At 43.0% G+C, this 24,266-nt stretch overlaps 2 protein-coding genes across 2 annotated transcripts; both read left to right on the forward strand.

The window, feature by feature from the left end:
* Positions 1 to 9,765, forward strand: LOC115550746 (dimethylaniline monooxygenase [N-oxide-forming] 5-like). Its single transcript, XM_030366032.1, has 6 exons — positions 1 to 42; positions 343 to 471; positions 6,332 to 6,415; positions 6,643 to 6,830; positions 8,383 to 8,525; positions 8,628 to 9,765. The coding sequence occupies exons 1-6, from the start codon at positions 1 to 3 to the stop codon at positions 9,005 to 9,007; spliced, it is 966 nt and encodes a 321-aa protein (XP_030221892.1). The 3' UTR covers positions 9,008 to 9,765.
* A 4,194-nt stretch (positions 9,766 to 13,959) lies between these two features.
* Positions 13,960 to 17,961, forward strand: LOC115551271 (aerolysin-like protein). The gene is made up of 3 exons (XM_030366911.1): positions 13,960 to 14,005; positions 14,752 to 15,244; positions 17,381 to 17,961. The coding sequence occupies exons 2-3, from the start codon at positions 14,762 to 14,764 to the stop codon at positions 17,846 to 17,848; spliced, it is 951 nt and encodes a 316-aa protein (XP_030222771.1). The 5' UTR covers positions 13,960 to 14,005; positions 14,752 to 14,761; the 3' UTR covers positions 17,849 to 17,961.
* The last annotated feature ends 6,305 nt before the right edge of the window (positions 17,962 to 24,266 follow it).

The following is a 24,266-nucleotide window of genomic DNA, read 5'->3' on the forward strand; positions in this document are numbered from 1 at the left end:
ATGGCAGGGCCAGTCTGCAGACCCCGGCTGCTGGACCTCACGGTATGGCTGACATCCCTGTCAGCCTTTGGCCCAGCGGTAGCGCTGAACCATTAGCTGCTGTATGCTAATGCTGGAGTATTGGCTGCATGTCGACGATAGGACACAACTCAGGGGAAGGCTGTGCTATAAATGTTGCACTTAAGAGCGAGATGGGCTCTAGAAAATGGTCGCTGAGGGTGTCAGGGTATAAAACCCGAACCGAATCCTAAAATAAATGTGATACATCTGACCGGAATCCGTCCAGCTGAGACGGGTTGAGATGATGTCTTCCAAATGACCGGTGTTTTGGCGTCTTGGCAGGGAGACGAGGAGCCCACTCTGGGAGTTCCCATCAGCCCCTTCATGGACTGCTCGGGTCACAGCTGGCCAAGCTCCAGGCCCATATCACAGGCCCACTCTGGATCTCCCACCACCCAGCCTGCCTCAGCCGTCTGGTGTGACGCAGCAGACAGTGAATATGTTTGATGAACCATTAGAAATAGTGACAAGCTGGACAATGTGTGACGTTTTGATGTGAATCCATTTAATTGTGACAACTAGATCCCACCTAGGTGGCTTTTACTGGGCTCGTCCAAATCAACGCAGGGTGGTGATTTGATGTTGGAACCGGTTTATTAGCGAGGTTGAGTAGGATACACAGAGGGACTGTGATCTCTCTGCGTGCGTTTTGTGATGGTTGGTTTGGCTGGTTGACCGGTGTGCAGCCTTACCCTGCCCCTTGAGCAACGTGAGGCTGCTGAAACCAACCATCCTCCACACACACTCCAAACTGTGGTATATACCTGCAATTCAGTTTAATTTACTAATCTAAACAATTACTAGATAATAAATAGCATTATACCAGCAGTCAATATATATATTTTTTTTTTCAATAATTTTTTCAAATCCTAAATACAATAAAGTGACATCAATTGCACGTTGTAATGTTCAAAAGTTCTGCCAACCAAGCCTATTCAGATACATCAAATGGAATACTCACCTAACAGTAACAACATTCATATATGTGTGGTATCTTCACTAGTTGTGTCTGTAAAGGCTTACTTTCATACTCAAAGCAACAGACCCCTAAATAGTGAAAAAAAAGTGCTACCACTGTGTTTACCCTACAGGAAACAGGAAGTGGACATTGGAAGTGCAGGTGAATGCCTTGAGTGGCAATAGGATTCATACAGAAATTGAAACTTCAAAAGCGGAGGATTCACCGGGAATAATATCAAACCAGTGTGAGTCAAATGTTGCTGGTCCTTTTTGTCCGCAGTGTTTTGAAGATTCTGTGGAGTAAGTCACACATTTTGAATCAGAGAGCCATTACAAACAGCATAAAGCTTTGTAATAGGATGGGTAGAAATTAGGGATGTAACGGTACACAAAAGTCACGGTTTGGTACGTACCTTGGTTTTGAAGTCACGGTAGTACAGGACGGTACGGTTAATAGTTTGACATTTTTTAAGAACTGCTTGTTTGTCAACAACGGAGAATGGCCGTAGATCAGCAGCAATGAAAACACCAATAGACTTGGTTATGGCAATTGGCTCTTTCTGAATTCCCAGACAGGGGTTATTGAAATAGTGTCGTGAGCTCGGTTTGCACAGCTCGTTTTTTTTTCCACAGCAACGGTGATAGTACAACCCGGTATCACGCGATTTCGTGCTCATGCGCACGAACGTTAATCTATTGAAGCGTGTTCCAGAGCACGGTAGTCCAACTTTTTTCGTGCCACACAGAACGAAGTGTAAACCAATGCATTCTGAATGGGAGTCTTCTCAGACAATTAACGTGCTCCGCAAAACGGTACGAGAGAGAGAGAAAGAGAGAGAGGGAGGGACAGAGAGAGAGAGCGAGAGAGAGGCTTCAGAAAGGGTGTTCTCAGATAGTACAGTGCACCCTAGTTATGTTTATGCCAAAACCACAAATGCTATATATATATATATATATATTGCCTAATTATATATATTGCCTATATATATCTATATATATATAGATATATATATATAGGCTATGTATAATCAGGCTATAATTATATTATTTAGCGTGTAATGAGACAATCCATAGCCAAATTGTCGAAGATGCCAGAGAATCTCCGGAAATATCAGCATGGGAAATCGGCGCATCAGACCCATGAACCTATAAAGAAAGACGTCATCTCAAGCGGGAGAGAACGTTTGCGGGGCTGGTTTGTGTCACGTAAGTACAGGGCTCTCAAGTCTCATGCATTCTGCGGGAGACACACGCAATTCAACCCATGCACACGCTCGAACCTGGTCTCACGAAAAAACGTGACACTGTCACGTTATTTAATCTATTGAAACGTGATCAGGGACACGTATTTTCTAAATTTTGTATTTCAAGTGGAAGTATTTGTCGTGTCACTAAGCACGACTTCCAAACTAAGGTTCTGTCCGGGGAAAGTTCTCCCTAATGTCCCTTATGGAGCTCCGTACAGATCATTCATTGTTGAAAATGGTCTGTGATAACTAACAAATGACAGCTTTTGGCCACCCGTTTCTACCTAAAATTGTCTGTGATAACTAACAATATGACAGCTTTTGGCCACCCGTTTCCACTTTCACCTTTGATACTGAGAAATTGTGACAATACACAGATATATTAAATGCAGGTGCGCTGCTCTGTAGGCAAACCGCGAAGGAAAAAAGGGTAGCTGCTTCATCTGTTCTTTTTAGAATTGTATGTCTTGATGTTTATTTTATCTAGCCATCTATTCTCTTGTTTTTGGCTATGTGAATGAACGTCCGCGTCGATGCCTCGCAAGTCCAGTGTCGCGAGCGGACGTTGCCATGACATCTAGAAATCATACCGTATTTAATGGGTTACCATTAATATTGATGTGTAGGGGTTGATTATAACTCGTGAATAATATTGTTTAGACCACGGTCTGGGGGAATACTCGTATTCTGATTGGCTGCAGGGCGTGCATTAACACCTGATATAGCCCTACAGACACATGCTAAGTAGTTCCAGTCAGTGTTTAGATTCTCTGCCCGAGCCCGACGTGGGCCGGGTCGGGCCGATATTTCCCACCACTATACTCGGGCCGGGCCTTGATCGAGCGTTTTTTATTTTTATTTTATCATTGGTTTATTGGCCTAATCTGAGGAGAAATCTATGCCATAAACAGAAATATTATAGGCCTTTATTACACAAGTCTTCTCAATGCCGTGGAACGCTCCGTTCACTTGCATGGGTAGTAGTCCGGTGACTTGTCTACCCCAGCGTCTTCCGTTGCTAAGCGACGTCACCGTCTTTGCGGACAAATTATTTCTCTGCTGATCAACACTACGAATGGCCAAAAGACTTGTATCCCCCCCCCCCCCTTATATAAATACTATGGCAGAATAATAATTATTATTATTATTCTCATTCAACTTGAACATATGTTTTTACAGTAGAGTGGTGGAGGGATGACGTATGTTGGCCAACCCGGAAGTGAGCGTCGCCCTGGATTCCCTAGACAAAAAGCCAACGGGTTTTGCCATTGGATTTTTGCAGAAACATTTGCATCTTTGAAGCACCTCCTCAAAAACGGAAAATAAATAAATAAATAAAAATAACCGTGCTCCAAAGAACGAAATGTAAACCAATGAATTCTGAATTGGAGTGTTTCTCCGATTTTTCCATGCTACACAGACAAAATGTAAACCCATGACCTTTTGACCCCAGACTTCAAAAACGTGGCCACAGGCCAGCTGTGTCTACACACCTTAAGCCGCAAATTTACACCTCCATCCCACAAAAAATGGGGACAAGAAACTAACCTCTGTCTTATGTACATTTACTGTACTGTTGGAGGTCACGCCCCTTTTAGCTAAAGATGCTAAAATGTTTACACACATTTTCCAGGGCCCCGAGAACGACATATCCGAGATTTGGAGTTCTAGCACTTAGAGAAAAAAAGTTTTCCCAAATGGAATGTCATTTGGACAAAGCCCCTCAGAAGTGTTGCCTGCAAGACCTAATGGTTCAGAATGTGGTGGAAAAACAGTTTTTGAGAAAGGAAGGTCCTACCGCCCTGAAATTTGAATACCTTATTCTAGGGCCTAACTGGGGCCCCCGCACCGAACTTGGCCCGGTCGGACCCCGAGGGCAGGAAGGGGGGGCCCTTCCTGCCCGAAACTTTGCCCGGTCAGACCCCGAGGGCATGCCCCTCCTTTCGGCCCTCGGGTGTGCTTATTTCGATCTTGAACCCATATTTTCAAGGCCGTGCTGGCACCACATCTATGGGGTTAAAATGCATGATGATAGACCGGCGAATTCGAACCCCGGTCGCTGGCGTTCGGGTCTAATCCACTACGCTACAGCCGCTACCTCTTGATAACATGCGATGCATTTCTTACATAGGGTGTATTTAAAGTGAATTCCCTAAATGATAGAATAAGGCAGGATGGACGTTGCTTATGCATTTTTAAATCATCATCATTCTATTTGGATTAATGGCGAACAATTCTGCATTTGGCATATTATTTTATAGACAATATGCAGAATCTTTTCACTTATACGCATTGACTGCTTGATCTATCGTAAAGGTGAGAAAAATGACGCAAAAAACGCCCCTTTCAAGTGAACGTGCACTGAACCTAAAGCGGAAAACCTGGTTCAACTAATTGAATCTAAAGTGAGCTTCGTGGTACCATTTAACTCTGATTGCGAGTTGCGGCTCAGTCGAGCCAGGTTTTCCCAAGAAAGCCTGAGAATGTTCAGCGAGGTTCGTGGTATACCCCCCGGAGCGATTGCAATCGCATTGTTTACCGACCATGGAAGTACAAGTTAACTTCATAAATATGAAAGACTGCTCCATAAAACATATAACACTAACAACATAGTAAATGTACGTAGGCCTAGAAAAAAATACAGTGCAATGTTATGGCTTAAGAAACAGATTCCTTCCAACTATTTACGAAAAATGCAATCAATAATTTATATACAAATAAATGCCTACATATCGATCAGCAACAAGGTTGGAGTAGCCTACCCACATAAATAATTGTAATACAACAACATTGTTAACTGTCATACACAGCTAAACAAGCAAATGAAAAATTAAATACTAACGCAACTGAAATGTTTATTAGGCTATTCAAAATATTATAAAAATGATACCGTAATGCACCCGTTCTTTTTCTTTGGATCTTTTGAATAAATGGATCAATCAATGGTGAATCGCAATGATTGCAAGCAGAGAAATGTGAGACTCATTGAGCAGCAGCTGAACCCGTCTAAAAATCCCTTTATCACCAAAACACTTTTAGTGATAAAAAGTCAGCACAGTGCCTAATAACCATCAACGTCATTTGTGTTAAAGGGGACCTATTATGCTTTTTAGTTTATTCATGCTAAGGTGCCGGACAATACAAGAGCAAAAACATAATACATACATCCAACACGCATTAACAACAACAAAGATGGCGGCATGAAAAGGCGATCCCTAAGAAGCAAGAAATGCTTGTAGCGGGGACCCGTGACCCCACCCCCCCCACACAAACACACACACTCACACACACACACACACACACACTCCCACACACACACACACACACACACACTCACATCCATATCCTCATCCCAGGCACACACTTCCACAGAGAACACGACACATACATCTCGCAGACACACTGACAACACTAGGTTATAACAATACATTCCACCACCGTCATATGTAGGTGACGGCTTCATATGACAGCTTCTGTTTTAGATTTATTTTGAAAGCCAAGAAGGACTGGGACATTTTTATGAAGCCTTCAAGCTTATTCCATATCTGTGGTCCCCTGGAAACAATACTCGGGCTAGTGCTCTTCAGTTTTCATACTTTGCCAGTAATCAAATGTTTTTTCCTGGTATAGTGTGTGTGCAGTGGACGAGAGATAGGTACAAGCTCACATAGGCGGGTGTTAATATTATTTACCACCTGGTACATTGTGCATGCATTGTGATAGGTGTTGATTTCAGGAAGCTTGAGGAGGCCATATGGGTGGAACAGTGAGGCAGTTGGAGCATTGAATTTTGACCAGGATATTGCACGTATAATCTTTAATATATATAGTCATTCAGCAGACACCTTTATCCAAAGCGTATCAAATAAAGTGAATTTAGTTTTTTCACATGCATAAGGTAATGGAGGGGTTAGGAATGTTGCCAACGAGTAGGCCTAGATTATGGAAAACAAAGTCAGTTTTGTCTTTGATTTCAAAGACAAGTATGAAACCTTATTCTCAGAGGAATCGACGCGCTTAAGGGAGTGTACTTCCATAGTCACAACTAAAAGACCCCTAAGCAGTGGAGGAACAAGAAGATGGTGGTGATTGGAATAGGAAACTCAGGAGGAGACATCGCTGTGGAACTCAGCAGGGTCACCAAGCAGGTTCATGACTCTTTTATAGACCCATAAATGCTAACTAAAAACTAGAATGGAATGTCTAAATGTGTTACCTATTTTCGCTGAATCACATTGGAATCTTTTATTCTTCCTCATAGTCACCCATTTGAATGTTTCATGCATCTCTTAACCTTTGCAATGTTAGCCATGCGTCCTTCCGTTTCGATTTAATAATTTACTTTTCCGATTGACCATCAACCCTCCGTGTCCAGAGGACACGGAGGGTTGCTTGGATCCGAAACCGAGTTGGAGACAATGGCTGGCCCGGGGATATGACTGTCAGTAAGGCCTTGACATGTTTTAGATCGCTCCTCCCATTTAATCTCGTCTGCAGCATGATAGAGAGAAGTCTCAATCAACGGTTCAACCACAGGCTGTACAATCTTAAACCAAAACACAGGTAGTCAGTACATGATGTCGTCTGCCCCGAGTCATGTTTTAACAGTCTTGTGTCCACTGTTTGCTTCATGTATCCGAGGTCGTACTTGAAGGATTTGACTGGTTTGCTAAGACCCCAGGTTCATGGCTGACATTGTCTATGTTGACAGGTGAATCAGCCATGACCCACCCTCTCTTGCAGTCCACGCATTGCTCCAAGATTGGGAAGTTGGTGAGCCATTGAAATCCTTTTTATTCCAACGTGTGTTTAGCATCTCCCATAGCTGGATCTTGGTTTTGTCCAACACAATTTAGCGCATATGAACAGCCCTGGCTAGGTAGATTTCCTCAAATTGTCCCCACAAACGATCAAATCCTCAAGTTTCGATCCGGTATTTACACGCACTGCGCATGCTCATGGACTGGGAAGCCTCTACATACATTCACACAACCGGGACCTGCACACCTCAGTCTCCAAGTCTGTGAGCATGTGGCATTTTTTATTTGACCTTTATTTATCCAGGAAGGTCCCATTGAGACATAATATCTCGTCTTCCAAGGAGTCCTGGCCAAGATAGCTGACAAGTACAGTTACAGTATGGAGATGACATAGACCACAGACAGACCGACAAGCAAAGCATAAGCAAACAAAAAGAACAAGCAAGAATACAAGGAGACAAGTACAGTTTAGGCACAGAGAAGACATATACCACAAGCAAGAATACATTTAAAAGTGTTAATGAGACAGAGAAAAAGCTAGAAACAGTGACACTGTTCTATTAAAGTTGTTTTTAAGAGATTTTAAAAAATATCTATGGAGGCCAAAGGCTTCAGATTTATTATGTTCTGAAAATCATCTCAGGCGTATGGCGCATAAGAGCTGAAGGAAGTCTTACCTAATTCTGCATGCATAGCTGGGATGTTTAGGACCAATTTGTTTACCGACCTAGGGCTGTTAGCACTGGTGTAGCGTGTTTAGAGACCACAAATGTAGGGTGGAAGTTTACCAACCAATGCTTTTGCAATAAAAATTAGAACATGGCTTTTCCTCCTGAGTGACAGTAAAGTCCATTTGACTATTTCATATAATTTGCAGTGGTGTGTTCTTGCTTTTGTATCTATCACAAAACTTAATGCTGCATGATACACTACATCCAACTATTTAAAAAATAAATGGGAGCTTGCATATCAGATGTCACCATAGTCTAACATAGGTAAAAAGGTACTTTTGGGCTTAACCTGGCAGCATAAGGAAACACTTTTTTGGTCTGAAGTAGAAACCTAACTTTGGTCTAAGCTTTTTTAGAAGATTATCGATGTGTGCTTGATAGTTTAATTTCTCATCAAGCCAAATCCCGAAACATTTGTACCCTTTCTAACAGGGTGCCATCAGCAGTTGAGATTTCAATATTAGCTAGTGATGAGCGGTAACACGTAAAAATCATGTATTTTGTCTTTTTTGTATTTTTAACTAAGGAAGGTAGTAATAAACTGAAGGCATTCTGTAGATCATCTACAGCTGTCCTCACCCACGAAGCCAAAGTCTAAAGAACAGTGTCATCGGCATAGTTTAGTCAACATCCCACCGTAAGTGATGATCTTCCCAACCGCATCCTGTCCGGAACAGTAAAGGTCAAACACAACATCCGCAGATTCCAAGGATCCAGTGAGGAGTTTGATGATGGCAGTGTAGTAGAGAATATTGACCTTGTGGTAGGTGTAATTACAATCACACACAGTCCCTCACACACACGCACAGTGCTATTTCCCAATTCCGTATTCTTGATCATATTTTCAGTGTGATCCCATTGTGTCGCAGGAATTGCCACTGGGTACAGCTTTTCATTTCCTTTTCTCGCCTCCAATGTGCTGCCAGTCTCTGGGAACAAGGCCTCACTTTATAAGTACGTGTTCCCTCCGGATTTGGAGAGGAACACGCTGGCCGTCATTGGACTCGGGCAGCCGCTGGGAGCCATCATGCCCATCTCTGAGATCCAGGCTCGGTGGGCCACCCGTGTCTTCAAAGGGGACACACGCTCTATTCGTCTCAGCGTCTCAAGTCGCCCTGTTCTCCACCTACAGTGGAAACCACTCAAACGCAACGATATTCTTATTCCACACAGGATGTGTCAAGTGTCCTTCGGTAGCCGCCATTTTTTATTTTTTTTCTCAAAGACATGCTCAGATATTAATAATTAATAAGAGTCATGGCAGGAGGTGTATCTATCTATATAGAAACGCTTGCCAGAAGTGTTACCTTAACTCATCCAAAATATACGTGATTTTCCTATGTTTAAGTTTCAATACACGTGTGGCCCAGGGAGCCTGCATCTCAGCCAGGGGGTTGATGGCTCCCAGAGCGTGGATGAAGCCCACCATGGCTGGTCTTGGTCAGCGCACGAGGGAAGACGTGGCGGTAGAGAAGGAGCCTATGGCCGCTCGTAGCCAGCAGGTCTGGGGGCAGGAAGGGGAAGCTGCAGTGGTAACCCTTGGCGAACACAACAACATCTACCGGGATGTAACATGTGCTTTAACAAAGTTTGGTATGGAAAAGGAGAAATGGCAGCCATTTCTGGAGCCACCTTCACGGTGCAAGACAAAACAAAACAAAAATACCTAGCTACAAACATCTTATAAGATAATTAAAGCACACCTTGTCTAGAATGCTTCCATCCACAAAGACCACACTGGAACCACAGAACTCCTTCATCTTTGGCCTCATCTGAACCTGACCTGAGATGAGCCGACCTGGGTGCTCATCACTCACTAGCAGGATCTGTGCAAAAAACATGCCAACAGAACAGTGGATGCTTTCATTGGATAGTAATAATAATTAACAATTGAAAAAACACCTCTGTTCATGTGTATAATCTCAAGTCAAGCGTTATTTGGAGTACAGTTAATCAACAACAATATCTAGTAGATCATCAACTAATGTATGCAAAGAGATCCCTGACCACAGCTCTCTCAAGAGAATTGGGCTCACAACTGAACAATTTAACTATTACAATTAATGATTGGGAAGGTACAAGCTGGGCTTAGAGAGGATCAAGAATTGTAGCGTTATCCCAGAGTACTGCAACATAATGTGCTTTCTCCATCTCCCCCCGAGCTGTGTAAGCCCGATAACGGTTCTCTGAGTGAGAATTTTATGAACATGACAAGAAGAACCGCAACAAGAATAGAATAAAGAGAGGAGGGAATAAATATGGAAAAAAACAACCTTTGACAAAGAAATAAGAAACATGCGATGGAAAAGACTATCCCTCTGTCACTTTCTCGCCTTGTGCAGCTAAACCCTTGTAACTGAAACAGAAATGACTCCTTCCGAAGCATGCTAAAAAGACCTGCCCCCTCTCTCTCTCAAACAAATAACCAACATTTGAAGTTCCAGGCATTCCCTCTTGAGATCAGAATGCCTAGGGAATGAAGTTAGAGATGGACCTGTGGAAGCTGTTAGCGTCTGTTTAACCGTGTCGAGGCTTGAGGCCATAAAGGCTCTGGTTAAACGCCCGGATCAGTTTGGTCTCAAACGCCCGACCAGCCATGCCCCATTTCTGGAGCCGAGGTACACCTGTTAATCCGAAAAAACACATTTCCTCTATTCAATACTTTATATGCATTCCCTTGATAAACTTTCATTTAACTCCTCTATTTCTGCTGCTACATTGTTGTGATTTTATACCAATTTTAAGAAATACATTTTTCATTTATTTAACTTTTCTGCAACTCTACTTATGTCGACTACAATATCGCCGCCATAATTCCCAATCCATATCACGACTACTCTTTTCCCTTGCAGACCGTCAGCATTGCATCGAATATTCCCAACTGTGGAAGTATTTTCCATCAAATCTCTCAATGTCTACAAAAAACAGCAAGGAAAACAAATCCTATTCACTCTGTTAATAACATGATGGTATTAAAACAATCTTTAAGTAAAATGTGTGGTGAATTATTGACAATTATAATCATATTATTATGGGCTATTTGAACTGGTGCACCGAACACTTCCTTGCCAATCGATATAAACCGTAACAGAATATGAGAACTTCCCTCACTAAGGCTACGTTTACATGACGACGGTCTGAACAGAAGACGCAAAAGTGGCGTCGCGTCTTCACTTTTTATTCCGCGTTTAGACGAGCGTTTTGGGGAGGAAATCGCATTCACATGTTATAAAAAAAAAAATATATAAAACAAAGAATTATTTGCGCGGTCTGCTATACTTTTCCCTCAGTCCACACTGTCCACTTGACCGTTGACGTTACTGCGTGCATACGTAATGACGTGCTTTGTGCGTTTTCAACTTCACTAGCGTCACCACCAGAGAGTAGCCACCGCTGCTGTCACTTTCCCGCTATCCGTCTGTCATCCCAGGGACTTACAACTTGAAAATTAATGAAAGAAACAACATGTAATTTGCCAAGAAAAGGAAGTTCGACCAGGAGCACCGCCATTTTAAAACTGAATGGACTGATAAGTATTTTATTTTATCGGACCATGCCAACGCAAAGCCGACATGCTTAATATGCATGAAGATCGTGGCTGTCATTAAATCGGACAACCTGAAGCAGCACTTTAACTGTTTGCATGCTGTCAGCTTTAATGGAAGTTTCCCAGAAACATCTGAGCAACGCAAACAAAAGATTGCAGTGTTTCCCACACATTGACGAGACTATGGCGCCCCGCCATAGTCTAATTTCGGCCGCCATAGTCTCTGCGTGCACATGAATTATTATTATTATATATATATACATATATATATATATATATATTTTTTTTTTTGCTCAGACGAAGTTCGTGTCGCTCTCATTGGGATTGCATGAGAGCAGAGGCGCTGCATCCCATTAGGCATACCAGGCAATTGCCTAGGGCCCCGCAATTGCTTGGGGCCCCGGGCCACTAGGGGGCCCCCTAGAGCCAAAAAAAAACAAAACGCTACATACACCCCCCCCCGTCAACAATCGCTCCATACCACCCCCCCCCCGTCAACAATCGCTTCATACCCCCCCCCCATAGTCTCCAAAATTTCTGTGGGAAACACTGGATTGCCACATTGGATTATTGACATCATACAAGCGGTCAGTTTCAACCATATGCAAAATGGCATCGGCACAAGAGAGCGCAGCAGCTGCTTCATTGCATGTTTCCTGGACGCTTGCTAAAGCTAAGAAGCCCTTTGCTGATGCAGAGTTGATTAAACAATGTGCAATTCACATGGCTGGTAAAGTCTTAAATCAAGAGGAAAATATCAAAACAAAAGTTGTGGAGCTATTAAAGCAGGTGCCGCTGTCGGCAAGCACAGCAACCAGAAGAGTGAAGGTTTTAGCGGAGGATTGCTTTTTCAGTCTACCCACCGATATAAGGAAAGCCGAAGCCGGCATATATAGCCATCGACTCATCTTGTGACCGAACCGACATGGAACAGCTGTCCATGTTCGCAAGATTTTTTGATGGAAAGATCTTCCGTGAAGAGTTGCTCTGTTTGCTCCCTCTGCCCAGGCGCACTACCGGGGAAATCATCTTTAACGAACTGACACTGTTCTTCGAAAATAACGGCTTAGATGTCAGTAAAGTTGTGTCGGTTGTTACTGACGGGGCTCTGTCAATGGTGGGATGACGCCAGGGCTTAGTAAGCAGCAGGGCTCCGAACTGGTTCAAGGAACGAAAACGAAAACCGAAAAACGAATGGATTTTTACGATAAACGGAAATGGAAACGAAAACCAAATGGTCTTCAACTGTTCCGGAACAGAAACGTTATTCTGAAATACCCAAAACCGGTTAATAACGTTCTTTTTTCGTTCTTTATATAGCCTATACAATTTCACAAAAGCATAGCCTATTTCATGAAAAAATATATAGATTTCCGGTTGCCGCGTTCACTTCGCCGCACGCTAAGCTCAGTTGTCAATTCCCACCACAACCCTGGCGAGAGGCCGTATGCCATTTCAGTTGCGATCTTAAATAGGCCTTACTCGCACAGTGAAATTGATTTTGAAATTATGTTTGTAATGTAGGCCTGTGAAGATAATATATTGTGCCTGCCCAGGCCTCATGTCTTTTCAAAGTCGGGATTTTAAATGTTTGCACAATGAAATGTAGAGTTATATTGGAAGTTGTTGGAGAGACTTGGGTATTTGTCAGCAACATAGAAAATACAACATTCGCTTATGGCGGGGTTAGAAATGATTGAGCGACCCTCTATGTCTGAGGATCTCCATGGAATATATATGTATACAACTTACAACCAGGTAAGGAGTTTCTAGCCCACTTATGCAGAGATGTTTATCATAGAATAGCTACAGTCAGCAGCAGCATTTTTGGATGCTGCCTCGGATTTATGATTTTGGCGCATTTAGAATACTGTGTAAACTAAGGGCAAATACCAATAGGGCTGGCCCGAATTATTCGAATACTCGTTCGGAAAATTAGTATTCAAAGCTTAAATCAGTATTCTGAGCTTTTTTTTTTTTTTTTTCCACGTACGTGACGTTACCAGAGCGAGGGAGGCAAACTATAAGCGACACCAAGCAGAGAAGCGAGAGAGGTGGAGGAAGAATAGATATCTGTTTCCCTTTACTTTATAACACAACATCAGCGGGATCTCGGGAGGAAAAGTAATGCTTAGTGAAATGCTAACCTTAGCTTAGTTGTTTGTTTACGTTCGCTGTACAGCGCCGCGCCAATCAGCTGTGACTGGCTTGCTGCAGAGCGTGAGCGTCTTGGGAATACCCGGTCAATATAATGGATAATATGGACACATAAGACAATCCATATTCGGTATTTGTTATGGATTTATTGTAAAAAGTCCCTGAAAAGATGCACGTTCCAGGATGAATCGAAAAGCTCCCGTAAGGGCTGAGACGGCAGGGACAGCTGATTTGGAACGGAACAACAGCGCTTCGCTTCCACAGGGAAAAACTAAGAAACTCCAACTTAGTGCCGTCAGTGCCGAGAGCAAGAACACCTCAAAATAACGTGTTTTGTCCACTAGATGGCGAAACCGCCAGACAAACAGGTCCTACTGAAAAACATTAGGCTACATTGGCATGTCTCCACCGTTTGGTGCGGATGGGCAAAAGGGCGAAAGGCATGGGCAAAAGGTTGTGGGTGTTTCCGAATACCGTCGACATTATCTATAACTTCTCTTACCTTTTACTGGTCACTTGGCAAGGACAGGAACACACTGATTGGTAAGTAGTTGATATGCCGTGAAGACTTATCCTTGACTTAAACTTTTTTTTAATTAGGTTTATTTATTGTTTTTTATTAGGATTGTGGAAAGTGTATAGAAGTGTGTAAGTGTGCTGCAGTTTAAATAAATTACAAATAATACAGAGATATTTAGGGGGGGGGGGGGGGTCCTGGGTGCGGGATTGCCAATGGGCCTCGGCAGACCACCTGATGAAGGGCTGCATTGTGGGCTTGTGAGGGGACACAACAGTAAAGTTATACTCTTCCATGAATCTAAACTCTGACCAAACAGACGCTTCGACGCAGTCATGAACCTTGTGAAGATGTGCGTTGTGTGTCGCCTCGACATATCGATTCACAGAGTAGTATAACTAAACTTTGAAAGACGTGTCTACATTCCTTTAATAACACAATAATGCTACCATATTCTGTATATACTAAATACAGTATATATATATTCTATACTATAGACAGTATAAATTACAGAATGTCCTTTTCCTTAATTTTATCTGATGCTTCAGGCATTTTATTCCCTTTCCCATGACCCCCATTTTATAATAATCGAATATCCTGGATAATTCAGAAATGCACCCGACAATCACCATTAAGAAATAATTATTAAGGCAATTGGTTAGTAAATAAATAACATTGCATTATTGTGAAAGGTAATGTTGTGACAAATATTGCATCTTTTGTCGAGCATTTGGAGGATGCATGAATATATTGATGTACATTTCTGTTTCAGGTTATTAAACATGGCGACTACACTGGAAATCATCGGTGGAGGGGGAGGCACTGAATTTACTTTCAATGGCCTCGAAAATGGTGCCACCCTCAAGAAGATCGGAGTGGCAGTGGGCGGCTGGCAGATCAAAGCTGTGCGGGCAGAACTGACCGACGGGAGTGTGAAGACCTTTGGACAGGGTCACACTTTCAGTGAGTTTACGTTCGAACCTGGCGAGATTATCACCAAGCTGTCCCTGTGGGGGAACGGTGCCGGAACACGTCTGGGTGGCATCAAGTTCGGGACGAGTTCTGGACGCAAGTTCTTTGAGTACATGAATGACTGGGGCCTGAAGACCGAGTACTCCATCGATGTGGGGTCTGGAGTCTGCCTGGGGTTGGAGGGGAGTTGTAGTGATGACATCGACCGTATGGGATTCGTCTTCATCAATGCCATCAAGTCGGCTGAGCTAACCGACCTGACCTATCCCAGCCTGCCCGGGTACACACCCCAGGTGAGTGCTGCTATGTGTGGGAGACATGAGTCTGAATATGGCAGGATAAGTGGGCCAATACATTTAAATTAACAAGTGTTTATTTATTAACTCCGAAAAGCAATTGAAGTGGGATTATTTTCCTGCATGAATAGCACCTGTTTTTGTAGAAGGTTGTGTCCAGGACAGAAATTGGCACGTATTCTTCCTCTTTCCTATCACTAACAAAAGCATGTGTTATACCTATCGTTCATAGGTCAGATTTTTCCTATATATAATCAATCAAATGTATTTTATAAAGCCCCTTTTCTCAGCAGTTAGAAAGTAAAGATTTGTTCTGATCAAATGCGTGTTGGCCCACTTTGCGTTCCATAAAATACAACTTGATGAGTCCTGTCCACTGTATAAACATTATAATTTGATATGGGGTTGACAGTTATGTCTTTTGTTTAATAAGGTCAATAAAATAGTGTCAGCACGTAAATCTTTCGAATTTCTCCCCCGGGGGATTAATAAAGTGTGAAAGTCTAAATGTTAGACTAAATAAATAAGTTTATATTTTCTGTACTGGTTATTAAAGGTGCCATGGCATGAAAATCTCACTTTATGAGGTTTTCTAACATAAATATGAGTTCCCCTAGCCTGCCTAGGGTCCCCCAGTAGCTAAAACTTGCGTTCGGTGTAAAACAAGCACTATAGGTGTTCTGCTCGCCTTTGAAAAAACGGAGGCTCAGGCGCGCTGATTTGGAATGTGGTTTCATATGTCGTCTCGTCACATAGCATCTAAGCTCCTCCCCTTACTCTGCCTGGCCCGCCAATGAGACACGACCGTGCGAGCGCCACATGTGTGTGTGTGTGTGAAAACAAGTGTTTCTTGTCGGTTCTTTGACGTCTCTTGTATTTCCACAACAAAACTGTCGTGGGGGTTATCTGAGCCATGGTTGAGAAGGAATTGGGGGAAAAGAACTTTGGCTTTGACTCCCTGTAGTACATGAACTGCGACATGCCGCCGGTTGCCGCAAGGCACCACCGCCGCGAAGCACAACCGCCCGGCAGCGGGCAGCAGGCAGCGTGCGGGTCAGTCGACTTCAGATTGATGTGAAAGTGGAAGAACCAGAGACGTCGGAGAACACGACAAAGTCGTTAGTGATTCAAAATCGTATGGAGGCACACACATCTTTTGGCCATGATAATATGTATTATATGATATAGATATCGATGCATTATATGATATTATTTAGATATAGAGCTCCAGGACTGTAACGCAAGTGTTGTACACTTCCTTGTTATTTGGATAACCGTTCTGCTTTTGGTGTTATGGCGCATAACACGTCGGGCTCTCGTCTCTGGTATTTCTACAACGAGACTCGTAGTGGGGGTTATCTCAGCCATGGTTGAGAATGAATTGGGGGAAAGGAACCTGGCTTTGACTCCCTCAAGAACATGAACCACGACATGGAGGAGAAAGGGATTGTTGGCCGCGAATGTCTCCCACTTGAGCCCCGCTTCCCGCTGCCGAGGGACCACCGCCTCAGCGCTGCAGGAGGCAGAGGTGCCTAAGCGCTGCCCGGCAACAATCCCTTTCTCCTCCATGTTCAGTCTACTTCTGATTGATGTGGACGTGGAAGAACCAAGAACGTTGGAGAACCCAACGTGGTCGTTTGAGATTCATAATGTCGGCTCAAACAGCTTTTGGCCGTGATAATATATCATATGATATCTATATCTATGTATATGATATTATTTAGATATAGAGCTCCAGGACTCCCGTGTGTTCTAGAATATTTACAGAACACGGCTAAAGGCTGTGTGCGCCTCGCCATTGCGATAGATCCACTGTAAACAGAGCGCATGGTACCGTGGCTGCAAGCTGCTCAGGGCCACACCCCCACCCTCCTCCTTGACCCGCCTCGCTCCTCCTCATTTGCATTATAGCTACAAACACCAAAACAGTGCATTTGGGGGAAGCTCAATGTGCGACTGGCTCGGAGTGGCTGTAACTCTGCACCACGGCTGAATTTCGGGAACGTCTTTGAATACTGTGTTAGTGACCCACTAATACCTATATTAAAGCATCCATAAAATAGCATGTCATGGCACCTTTAAGTATTATTTTGTGTGTTGCCTGAACAATATGCATTTTTTTTTTGTTTGTAGGTAAACAAAGAATACATAAAATCTGTGTCTTATCACAATGGCAGTACTGCGACTCAAGAGCATAAATTTGCATACAGCAGATCTTTGACCAAGTCTACCACCTTGAGCACCACCAATAAGATTGAGTCCACCGTCAGCGTGTCTGTTACAGCAGGGATCCCGGACCTGGTGGAGGTGTCTGGTGGGTTTAGCATGACCAAGGGAGCGGCGCAAACCTCCTCAATGACCTCCTCAGAGACCATAACCGAATCAGATGAGGTCAAAGTAACGGTCCCGGCAGGAAAGACCATGACAGTTGAGGTGTCAGTGAGACGAGCAGTCATCAACCTCCCCTACCCGGCCACAGTGAAGATCAGATGCATGAATGGCAGCGAGCTGCACTTCAAATCAACCGGCAACTACCATGCTGTGGCTTACACTGCAGTGGATGTTAATGTCACTGAGTCTGATAAAGTTATGAATGTATAATAAGATGCATCAACATCTTACTGTGCACAGTTTTAATATTGATTGCATAACATTGGTTTGATTGCTAATGTAGAGTGACTGTCGCAGATAAATAAATCATCATCATAAACCTGCTTGTGTTTCCATGTCCATCCTTAAAGCTTGTAAAACAAAATATGAAAATGAGTCTGTCTAGCTGATCCCATTATTTAACGTTTCAGTTTAGTAAGTGATAATTTCAGTTCAAATATTCTATATGCTGTTAATAATTTAGTTTTCCAGTCCAACAGCCTTGATAGATAATACGTTTCTGCACACTTCCAGTCAGATGCAAATTGCTTTAAAGTTGGGGTTTATGCTAAATCGCTTCAGTAAATGTGGGTCAGGTAATGCTCTAAATAGTGCCAAAGATAATTCATGACACAAGTGTTTCAAAGATACAGTACATTGCCAACAGAAAAACAGCAATAAAGCATGTTGGTTCTCTAACCTAGGGTGACCTCTGTCCCCAATACACGGAAAGAGTTCACAGCAAGTGTTCAAGAGGAAGGGGAGATCTTAATATTGAATATTCGCAATAAGTTCTACTTTAATATTTGTCCACTTGGGGGTACGTTTTGTGTAACCTGTAAGTCAAGTGATATCTTCAATATTGTCATATAATCATTACAGTATTAACAAAGATAAATGAAAAAATAAATCAACATTTGGAGACAAAAAACACAAATCCTGGAATCCTTTTGTTAAACGATCTGCATCATAATTTTTGAATCATCAAAGTAGCCACCTTTTGCAGACATAACAGCCGAACAAACTTCCTACAATGGAAATCAAATATTGCTAGGGATGCTCTTCCCAACACTGTTGTAGATGTTCCCACTAATGTGTTTCACTTGTAGGTTGCTTTGTTTTCACCCTTCAGTTCATCCTAAAGAAGCGGGAAGAACCCGGCGAAGCGATTTGATTGGCTGACGGATGCCTCTGCAAAGACTACTCCCCCATCCGTCAGCCACGCCTTCCCACGTCCTTTGACTGACGGTGCAGTGGGCATGAGGCGTAAGGGCCCTATTTTAGCTGCCTGAAAGGCAAGTGTGAAACTCGAAAACGCAAGTCTTATGGGCGGTTCTCTGCCGCTGTTGCTATTATACCGGCGGATAAATGGCTTTTGCCCCCGACGCAAACCTATTGGTCTTCATTACCAATAGGTGTGTTTTGGATAAACCAATGAAATAAAATGCAATTAACCAATGAGAGTGCCATCTTCCATTTCCTTTAAGTGTCAGCGCATTTGAACTTGAAGAGTTTATATTTTCACAGCGTGATGGCAGTCTCTGCTGAGACAGATGCATGACCACATGAATTTCAAACTTCAGATGGCTCTTTTTACGGCCAAATAATAGGCCTAATTCACACATGGGGTAATGTTTTTTGTACAGAAACAATTAGTCGTCAAGTAGGCTAAATTTCGGTAAAGACAGCGTATAGCCCATGCTATGCGGTCCCTTGACCGTAACTTGTTATCCCAGAATTCTGAGATACTTAACTCGTTAATTCAGATAAGCAGAGCAGAATTTATTTTCTCAAGTGAATGCATTAAGGTGCGGCCACACCAGACGCGTATCTCGCGTACTTCGCGTATGAAATCGCCATTTTTTCCATAGGGAACCATTGGTTTACGCGCGTATTACGCGTATTAAGCAACATTTTACGCGCGTATAGCGCGTATGTGGCGCGTATATTTACGCGCTATACGCGCGTATATCGCGTACATTTCAAGAGTTCAAAAAATTGAACTTTTTACGCGAAGTACGCGAGATACGCGTCTGACGAGACACGCATTGCCCAATCAGCGTTGAGCTTGACCCGACGTCACTGGCAGAGAGTAGTGAGCTTGGACAGAAGCATACGGCCGACATCTTTCTTTATTCTGTGTGGAAATAGTAACATAGTTACGCCATTAAATGCTTTTATGGAAACATTTCTAGCGAGAAATTTGCATTTTACTTTCATAATGTTCACTCGGTGAATGTGAAGGATGTTTGGTTTGATAGTTATGACGAAGAGGGAACGCTCCGTTCACTTGCATGGACAGAGTCTCTGGTTACTAAGCAACCTCAACGTCTTGGCGGACTATTTCTCTGCTGGGAAACACACCAGACACACCATGTGAAGTTATTTAACCCGATTATTGTTATTTATATCCGAGATTATTTAATCTAACCCGATCTAAACTCTATCACCCAAACACGGCGGCGTTGGGGTTTCCTACCTCGGACTCCAGCGCAGCCACGGCCGACAACTTTCTTTATTCTGGGTGGAAATAGTAACATAGTTACGCCATTAAATGCGTTTATGGAAACATTTTTAGCGAGAAATGTGCATTTTACTTTCGTAATGTTCGCTCGGTGAATGTGAAGGATGTTTGGTTTGATAGTTATGACGAAGAGGGAACGCTCCGTTCACTTGCATGGACATGGACTCATCTAGGCGAGTGACGTATGCGCGTATGGTGCGTATGTGACCATTTTTGACACAAAATGGTCAAGCAACATTTTACGCGCGTATCTCGCGTAAAAATTACGCGAGATACGCGTCTGGTGTGGCCGCACCATTACGCTTCCCTAATAAAGTCACACCGGCGCGTCCTAATAAACCGGTGACCAGTCGAGGTCCTTGGAGACGCTCTCCTCATTATGAAATCACAAACAGCCGTTCACTCTCCTGGTGATGACGAGCCGGCTTGCCAGTGATGACGCTCACGCTTACGCGTGTTCCCGACAGCGACCGTTCATGTGCACTTGAGAAACAGCCGGTTGGGAATCTAACAGTTTTTCACAGCAGGGTTTTTTTATCCGATAAAAAACAGTCAGACTTAAAAAGAACTTAGTAGGATCAGTTTCAAGTTTGCATACCTTTATTGCCTTGATGCCTATCACCTACCAGTAGCGTGTGGTGCCCCTTCATTCCGGTGGGGCAGAAACTACTGGCGTATGACCACACCCACAATTTATATTTTGAACATGTACATTTTGAGCTACATTAAAACATGTTGACTAAACTAATTGGGAGTAAGAATTAAAAATAAACTAATAAGGCCTAATAAAATAAAAAGTTTGGTTCCTGTTGGTTGTAAGTTGAGGTCATGGGTAGGTAGGGAATTTATTTTATTTTTTTATTTTATTTTTTCAGCGAATGATAGGTAGGTTGTTTTCATTTAAAAGCGAGAAAATTCGCTCATCCTTGTATAGAATGAAGAGGTGCTGTACCAAAACGTAATTATAGTCTGCAACATTTATTTATTATTTTTTTTATCTTTTTTAAAGCTCATAAAATAATTTGGGTCGCGCATAAATTGACATGGTCGGTCGGAAACCTGAACCAAACAATTTTATTTTTTTAGGCCTAGCCTAATGTTACTGCACGCTTTTGAAGTGCCATCCGCAACACTCGTCATATGATGTCGGGCTAATTAGAATAGCCTATGTGCAATGGAAACACCAACTCTACAAAGTCAATTATTTCAAAGGACAAATTCGACATTATAGGGAAGTTATTTCTTCCATATTTTATTTTAACAATTTAACAACAATTTAACAACAGGCTTAGCGAGTGAAATGCAAATACATGAAAAGTAGAAATACAAATCATCAATCAAGCAGACCTTCGATTTGGAACTTGGCCCGACGATGTGTGCAAATCTCTCAATAACAACACTTTTGAAATCAGGTATTTCTCAATAACAGCTGTTTCAATCAGGTATGAAATCAGGTATACAATTTTAATACCTAAATAAATAATATAAATAAATAGGCTTCAATGCCGAAAGATAAAGGCGGAGTAATTTGATTTTAAACAACAACAGTCCTAGAATATGACCATGGGGCAGACTACTTTACGACCATATGGGCGTCTGTGTCGCTGCCTTTGTGTTGACGTGCGGTGTGTGCGCGTGCTTGTGTGCGTGTAGTGTGTGTGTGCATGTGTGTGTGTGTTTCTGTGTATGTTCGTGCGCATGTGCTTGCTTGTGGTGTATGCGTTCGCGCTTGGCACATGCGCACTTGAGTACCTGGTACGACAGGCCTGTTATTATGGCAGTAAGATATTAGAGGGTGGTACTACCGAGTGCTTCATTCACATTCACACAAGTGAATGAAACGCTTGTGTGTCCCACACTGACGTCAATTAACCTGAATACAACCACACGAAATGCAACAGTGTCCTCTAGTGGACGATATGATATATTCTGAAGAGTGTTTCTCTCTTCTCTCCTATTAATTATGAGATGGATCATAACAGAATCCATGCCACAGACGTGCTCCATGCAGTAGGGCACCTCCCCACACAGCCAGTGCCTGGACTGATCAGCCATATCAACAATCATGTGCGCGCGTGCGTGCGTGTGTGGGTGCGTGCGTATGTATGTGTGTGTGTGTGTGTCTGTGCACCAAGCAGCATTTACAGCATCAACAATTTACAATTGCAGTTTGAATATAACCAGTTCTAACATGTGTTGTGTGTTGTCCCTAAATGTTTACAGGTAAGAGTAAAATGGTTCTGTACTATATATGTGAGAGGGCCCCCAAATACATCCCTCGGAGTAATGCAATGAAAACATAGCAGTCTTCTGTTCAGCATGTAGTCAGGGACGGGCCCCTCCCTCCTGCAGTGGGACTGGCCTATTCAGTCCCCATCACGTTCGTGACTAAAGCCAATCAAGTCAGTGATCCATCCACTGATCATCTCAATGCTTTGAGTTAGAGGGAGACATAGGGGTGGTCGTTTTTCTTTTAGCAGGCCGGTTTTAGCAGGGCGGTCACAGGGCCTGTTGCCACGGCAACGGTCAAACCTGGCGCTAGACCCTGCCTATTTACATTCCTATCAGACGCGGCGGATGGCCGGGCCAGTCTGCAGACCCCGGCTGCTGGACCCCAGTGGCGGCTGGTGGAATTTATTTGAGGGGGGGCTGAACGTTTGCATTCCAAACCCCTGTAGGGGGGTCTGGGGGGGTCCCCCACAAGATTTTTTTGTGATTTTCACAAACAAACAAAGCATTCTGGTGCATTCTGACAAAATAGTAAAGGCAAATAAAGAACATTTACTTACAAAGACGAATGGGGCCAGTGAACTAAGTTTTAAGTAAATTTTTTGCATGTAGAAATCAGCAACATTAAGAGTGCAGATACATCAACAATAACTTTGAATTACACACAAGGTAACATTCTCTCTCTCTCTGTGTGTGAGTGAGAAAGAGAGAGATAGAGATAATGGGTGAGTGTGTTACGGCCAAGTAACTGTGTAATTGTGTTGGTAAACGTCACTCATAAATATATCTACAGTCTGCATTAGTATGCATTTAGACAAATACAATGAAATATGAATTCCACAAAATTCATGTAAATGTGCAAGCTTTTGTGTGTGGTTGTTGAAGACACACTTAAGGCATGATACCAACATAGGTTTGCAGAGGACTACATACAGTATGCACACTGAAGGCCTGATGCCACCATAGGTTTGCAGAGGACTATACAGTGTGTACACTGAATAGGTTTGCAAAGGACTATATACAATATGCACACTGAAGGCCTGATTCCACCATGTTTGCAGAGAACTATACACAGTACGTGTACACTGAATAGCTTTGCAGAGGACTATATACAATATGCACAAGGAAGGCCTGGTCCCACCATAGGTTTGCAGAGAACTATATACAGTACACTTGAAAGGGGTGGGGGGGGTTGTGAGGGTCTGCAACCAGTGTCCATCTCAAGGGAAATACATATAGGCTAGTGGAATAAATAGAAGTTGCTTACCTCTAGCATGGCTAGCTTCACACAGTTGTTCATATGCACTCTTGCTCGCTTGTGTTTTTTTTATCCGTTCTGACAAATGTTTCAGGTCTGTCAACCCTGTCTGTGTCTACGAACTATCACACGCACTTGTTTTAAAAAGTATACAAGGAAAGCAAAAAATTGCATTGGCATACCCACAGCTAGTTAGCCAAGCCTGAACCATACTCTGGAAAAACTTATCTTGTAAGCTCTATCCTTTTCTCTTGCTTGTTGGCTTACGTTCACTTCTGGCTTTTCTGCTCTGAGTTCTTTTACTTGCAATTTCTCTGCAAATATTCTTCTTTCGAAGGGATTCATAAGCAAAGACTTAACTTAAATTGGTGCTAGCTGAACTCACAGGGAAACAGTGGTAACAATACTCAAAGTCGCCATCTTGCTGATCTCTGAGGTAATGGCAAATCCGCGGTTACGCGCAGTGGACGGTGCACTGCGCTTGGGGCTATATCTTGAGCGCCCCAAAGCCATACAATTCGACGACGCTGATTGGCGAAATTATGTACTTTTCCGCCTAGCAACGAGGGAACCATTGGCTAATAATTCAGGCATGTGGGGCTGAGCGAAAAGCGCACCACGGAAGACATCTACTTTAC

This window comes from Gadus morhua, chromosome 9, assembly GCF_902167405.1.
Source record: "Gadus morhua chromosome 9, gadMor3.0, whole genome shotgun sequence".
Classification (NCBI taxonomy): domain Eukaryota; kingdom Metazoa; phylum Chordata; class Actinopteri; order Gadiformes; family Gadidae; genus Gadus; species Gadus morhua.

Excerpts from the sequence above, each read along its gene's own strand:
- LOC115551271 (XM_030366911.1), top strand. The coding sequence starts at position 14,762 with ATGGCGACTACACTGGAAATCATCGGTGGAGGGGGAGGCACTGAATTT. Across the intron at positions 15,245-17,380 it reads TGCCCGGGTACACACCCCAG|GTAAACAAAGAATACATAAA; the intron begins GTGAGTGCTGCT and ends TTTTGTTTGTAG.
- LOC115550746 (XM_030366032.1), top strand. The coding sequence starts at position 1 with ATGGCAGGGCCAGTCTGCAGACCCCGGCTGCTGGACCTCACG. Across the intron at positions 43-342 it reads CCCGGCTGCTGGACCTCACG|GGAGACGAGGAGCCCACTCT; the intron begins GTATGGCTGACA and ends GCGTCTTGGCAG. Across the intron at positions 8,526-8,627 it reads GAATATTGACCTTGTGGTAG|GAATTGCCACTGGGTACAGC; the intron begins GTGTAATTACAA and ends ATTGTGTCGCAG.